We start from the raw sequence: 6,000 nt of genomic DNA on the forward strand, positions 1-6,000 counted from the left end.
AGGAGACTGATGTGGTTTCACAGCCATATGTCAGACACTCCTCAAGACCCAACAAAAGTATCCCATCTCCAGGATTGTCCTACACCACAAGGTCATTGGCACAACCCTGAGAACCTTCCACTTGGGGCTTCAGCAGGTGCCAACCACATATGTGTAGGGATGCTGCATAAGAGGAGATTGATGCGCTGCACCAGAACAAGACCTGGGCCCTCACCAAGCTGCCTCCCAGGAAGAAGGCAACTGGAAGCAAGTGGGTGTTCAAGGTAAAGCAGGGTGCAGAAGAGGAAGTTGAGCACTACAAAGCAACACTTGTGGCCAAAGGTTACTTGCAAAAGTTTGGAGAGGACTATGATGAAACTTGTGCACCTGCAGTGAGATATTCCAGTATTACACTGCTTTCAGGCACAGCAACTTCTTAATAAATAGACATTGAAACCGTGTTTTTGCATAGAGAAACCTCAGGGTAGATTTGCATGGAAGAGGCCAAAGGTTTTAACAAACCAAAGGAAGTGCATCTAGTATGCAAACTTCAGAAGGGGTTTTATGATCTGAAACAAGCTGCTAGAGCATGGAATGAGAAACTGCACAGCATTTCCCCACAGCTAGGGTACACACAAGGTCACACAGACAAGTGCTTGCACACCAAATGCAAAAATGGACAATTTTCTTATGTGTTGGCATTTGCAGATGACTTGATCATTGCAACTGAAAATGGCCAAGACTACCCAAAAGTTGTGAAAGACCTAAGCAAAGGAGCAGAACAACTCGAAAATGTTTCTTCCTACTTGAGTGTTTAAACAGAAAGAGAAGGATCTTATCTTCTAAGTCAAAAGCAAAAAGTTATTGAATTGCTTGACAGCTTAGGGCTGCAAGAAGCTATGGAAGTAGCCACACCAATGGTTACTGACTTTCTAAAGAGCCCAGATGAATCTGAACTCTTGCCAGACAACAACCAGTACAGCTCAGCAATTGGAAAACTTTTTGTACCTGACCACAACTTCCAGACCTGACATAGCAAATTCAGTGGAAAGCCTGAGTAGTTAGGTCTCTCACTGAGAAGGATGAGACTGCTGTGAAAAGGGTTGTCAGATAATTACAGGGAACCATGAACCATAAACTTAAACTGCCAGCAGACAGCAATCCAAACTACTAGGTTATGTGAATGCTGACTGAGCTGGAGAAGTGAAATTTCTTTCTTCATTCTCTTCCATCTTGTAAAGCTGACCAAGCAACACATGTGGACTTGATCACTTCAATAAATGTTTTTCTGTATTTTGTAAACTCAGTATTTTCTACCTGTGTTCTTTTTGCTGCCACATGGAATAATGCATGAATCTGAACTTTGGAGTTTTTAAGTAAAGCATTTCAATTTACTTACGTTGTGGTCTGTTCACTGCAAGAGAGGCAGTGGACTGAACAGGATATTTAAAAGGTCTAACAGTCTATTATTCCCATGCTTCATTGTGCTGCATGATTCTGTGTTTTTATACTCTGCTGGGGGCTCTCTCTTGCTGGAGAGTGTGTTAAACCCCATGCTTTGAATCTAAGGATCCAGCCAATTATTTTATTAATTATCCCACATTGGGTGATATTAATTATTATTTTCCACCCTACAAATATTCCACTTGTAGTTTCCTTGATAAGAATCTGACAGGTGAGCCTGTCTATTGACACCTTGGCTCTCTCCCTGGCAGTTCAGTAGTAATATTGGTGCTTTGTCTGGACATGATGGGGTGATAGGAAAATGTTTAATTGATCATATAACCTGTCTGTAGCAAATTAGAACACCACCCTGAAAATCTCCCCAATTCAAGTAGAAGGCAACATCTAGTTCCAAAAGCTGCCACTAGAGAAGGAAAGCATTTTTTCTTCTTCTTCAATTATCTGAAGATTTCACTTCCACCCAGGTTTCAGAGTTGAAATGCCCTGACCAAAGTCAGAGGCCTTTGATCTTCACTATGCTCCTTGTTGAGAAATAAAACACATTGCTACTTGGAGATTAAGTCTGCAATTCCTGGGCCGAGGCCAGGGTGATTAATCCTTTTGTGCAGGAGACCCAGCCATGAACTAGCTCTACAAATGTCAAAATGGCCTCAATTATAAATCAAAGGGGACTCATTTAGTTGTAGCTGAATGAAACAAATTCCCAATGTGTTGTTGGTTTGGTCTGAAGCAGAAAAATATATTCCATACCTACTGGTTTGGGAAGGGCTGCTATCTGCAACAAGCTTCTCCTTCCTCAGATATGTGAAGCCTTGGAAGGTGCCTTCTACAGAGTCCTGACCCTTGGCCTATTGAGCTCCGTATACTGACTAGCAACAATGACTCTCCAGGGTTTCAGGTAGTGGTGAGTCTTTCCCAGCCATGCCTTGAGATGCCATTGGGGACTGAACCTGGGACTTCATGCACACAAAGCAGATGTTCTACCACTGAGCTATAGCCCTTCCCTTAGTGGACGGATAAGTCAGTACACATGTAAGGAGACATGGGTGAAGATAGAAATGGCCAACTGGTTTACCAGCCCATACATCAATGCCAAATGGGCTCTTGGTCAGTCCCACCAAAAAGTTAAAAAAACCCTGCCTGCAATTTGTGAAATAAAGAAAGTTAATGTCAACAACGGTGAGGGATAAGTGTGGCAGCAATGGTTTAGCAAGGCTGATAAGTCCATATGGGAAAAGGTTGGATGGTAGAGCATCTGCTTTGCATGTAGAAGGTCTCAGGTTCATTCCCTGGAATCTCCAGGCAGCACTGGGAGAGATTCCTGCTTCAAACACTGGGGAACCACTGCTAGTCAGCGTTGACCACACTGAGCAAAATGGACCAATAGTCTGATTCAGTATAAAGCAGCTTCCTGTTTTCTGTATCCAGAGAGAGAGCCGTCAGGCCAAGATCTATAGTACTTGCTAGCAGTTGGCGAATCAAATACCTAACAACTATGGGGGGTGGATGGGCTGGAGAGAAAACCTTCTGAGAGACCAAAGTTATAAATGGGATGTCCAGAGAAATCCCTAAATCAAGAGACCATACTTTTCTTGGCATGCTGGCATCAGAGACACACTGTGGTTTCTCATTGGCAGCAGGGGCAGGACCAATCTGACCACTCACGCACCTGCCACACAAAGCAAGCAAGTTTTGTATGGGACACCAGGGAATCCGTGTGCAAACTAGGGCAAGCTCCTTACTCTTCTTTCCAGGTCAACCACCTCCCATCTGCAATGTGCTGATGGGACACATTGTCTTCCTCCACTGTTACTTACAAACAAATCCCGGACAGGTTCTCATCCTGGCCTTGCTCAGAACCATAACTCATTCGCTTTAACAGTTTGGCAATGTCCTGTGACTTCAGATCATTGTCAGGATCAAAACGAGGACCCACCTTGCAGGGTTATTGTGACTATTATTAAGATAATGTACAGACAATAAACACTCCCAAAGCACTAAACAGGTGTTGGCATTGCTATTTATTTTGTGTGAAGGAAGAGCGCATGGCACCCAAGATGCCCTAAGGATTCTGAGGAAGGTGTGCCAAAGAAGAAAAAGGGGGACCTGAAAATGGCTCACAAGTTGCCAGGGGCTAAGGAAGAGAATGTGGGTGGGGGGAGGAAACAGAAAGAGAAGGAGGGAGGACAGGAAGATAGTCTCACGACTCAGGTCTTCTTAGAGCAGGAGTAGCCAATGTGGTGCCCTCCATATATTATTGAGCTACAGATCCCACCAACCCTGACCACAAGAGATGCTGGCTGGGACTGATGGGACTTGGAGTCCAACAACACCTGGAGAGCACAATGTTGGCTATGTTGTCTTTGCCTCTTCTGGTTGACTTTAGACAAATCAGTAGCACAGAAGCAACAATTGCAAATACAAAGCCAATCTCTCCTGGGCAAGGAAGTCATCCCACATAGTATCTTCCTTCCAACAGTTTAATGGTCATTTTATCCAACAAGTCCTTCTACATGCTTCATCTCAATTGACACCCCTGTATTTTCAAACCTCCTCACCATGTGTCCTCAAAAGGCAGAACCCACAAGCCCCATCACTGCAGACAAAGACCTCCACCTTTGCTCCTAAGCTGACAGTGGAGCTGTTTCACTAGCCAAAGCTATGGAGGCCTGTGAAGGATCTCCTCAATGGTTTCTGGCTTTGCAGGGGCTGAGCTCTGTACCTGCAGGATGGACTCAGATTAATAGAGAGGGTCATTCCTCATGATCTTGGGTGGAGGACTTTGCATCAGCGTGCTATGGACAGAGCCAACTGCCAACTGTTGAAGGTCTTGTCTAGCACAGATGCTGCTCTAGCATGACTAGTTCCACTGTTGAGGAGACTCTGCAGATATAGGTATGGTCAAGGACTGGCCGCAACATGTCTCTCATAACTGCATTTAAATCAACAGGATAGCTCAGGAATCAGCGGGTGGGTTGGCTGGCCCCAGGTCTTGTGTGGAAGGGAAACTCTCTGCAAACCCACTGCAAGCTGACTTTGTTCACACCCTGAAAGTTCTGGTGGGACTGACTGGCTCTTTCCCTATAACACTTTATGTTTACAGGTTAAGAACCACCAGATGCCTCGACCTGGACCCAGTCATAACTCCTGAAGCCCAGCACCCAAATATTCACTTGACAAAGGTGAATTGTGCTTGAGGGAGGCGGGTGGAGGGTGACATGGATTGCTGCAGAAGACCTGCTTCTTCTTTTTCTCCACCGGGGGCACCCTTGCATTTCAACTTGCTGACTAATTAATAGGACTGATTACCGCAAATGTTATGGGTTTTTGGGTTTTTTTTAAAAAATGTTCTCTTGGCTGAAGTAACTTCATTTTCCTGGCCAGAGCAGGCTTCTTGGAGAGGGTGGGGGTAAAGGAAGTGCCTTCTGCCCGTCCTGCATAGAGTCCTAAGCACACGAATCCAAAAATGGGAACACGGGAGGGGGGAGCTAGCGCGAGACTGCTGGCACTGCAGCGCTGGGAGAGCTGGAGCTGGAGAGCCTTCCTGACCCCCTCTGGCCTCGAAGGGGGCAGGTGTGTCACAAGCACCTGCGACGCCTAGCACACACCGTTCCCACACAAATCTCAAGGCAGCGGACACACCGGGCAAGGCTCCTCTCCCTTCCCCTCCCCCACCCAGCTGTCCACGGCCCAGGCTGGCAGCAGCAGATCGAAGCGCCCCCGACCCCTTCGCTTCCTCCAGTCCTCCTCCCATCCCGGCTCTCTCACCTACCTGTTTCTCGAGGGGGTCCTTGGGCTTGGGTGAGGGCGCCCGGTCGCAGACGCAGCCCTCCAGCAGGTAGAGGCCAGCCGGCCTGGAGCTGGAGTCGCTCTCGAAGTAGAAGAGCATGTTCTGCAGGAGGGCGAACCACTTGGGGTGCCATTTGGTATTGTCCGAGCTCCGCTTGCTCAGGTAGCCGCGCCGGGCGCCGTCCTTCTTAGCCAGCAGCCCCAGGTAGACGGCGTGCCCGTCGTTCAGCCGCATCGCCTTCTGCATGGCGGGGCCGGCGGCGCTCACAGCCGCATCTGCATCCCGCTTCGCAGAGCCCCAGCAGCCCGGCGCCCGAAGCGCCCAGCCGCCTCTCACATGCCCCCAGAAGCAGCAGCAGCAGCAGCAGCGCTCAGCCCGGGCAGCGCCTCCTCATCGCCCGGCTCGGCTCGGCTCGCCGCCGCCAGCTCCGCGCTCGCCTCACGGGCTGGTCATGTGATGAGCACCGCGGACAGCGGCGCCCAGAGCCTCCCGCCGCGCGGCGGACAGCGATCTGCGCCGCGGACAGCGGCGACTGCGGCAGCGCCGCTCGCAAGCAAAGATCAGCACCGCGGACAGCGGCAACTGCGGCAGCGCCGCTCGAAGGCTGAGATCAGCACCCCGGACAGCGAGACCCGAAGACCCGCCTGGCGGCCTTGCGGGAGTTGGCAGGAGCGGCAGCAAGCGAGCCGCGGTGCCACGGCGATGCCAATGGGCGCCGTGCCAGCTTCCTTCCCAAACGACCCAGCCTCCTCTCCGCCGCCTGGTGG

General features: G+C 49.4%; 1 protein-coding gene across 1 annotated transcript in view; it reads right to left on the reverse strand.

Moving 5' to 3' along the window:
* Positions 1-5,688, reverse strand: part of RASGRF1 (Ras protein specific guanine nucleotide releasing factor 1) — a 59,826-nt gene extending 54,138 nt beyond the window's left edge. Inside the window, exon 1 of the mRNA XM_083413239.1 lies at positions 5,216-5,688. Within this exon, the coding sequence (XP_083269365.1) occupies positions 5,216-5,479 (264 nt within the window). The 5' untranslated portion in view covers positions 5,480-5,688. The remainder of the gene's footprint in view (positions 1-5,215) is intronic.
* Between the last annotated feature and the right edge of the window lie 312 nt (positions 5,689-6,000).

The sequence above is a fragment of the Podarcis tiliguerta genome (genome assembly GCF_965153285.1).
Source record: "Podarcis tiliguerta genome assembly, chromosome: 14".
Lineage (NCBI taxonomy): Eukaryota > Metazoa > Chordata > Lepidosauria > Squamata > Lacertidae > Podarcis > Podarcis tiliguerta.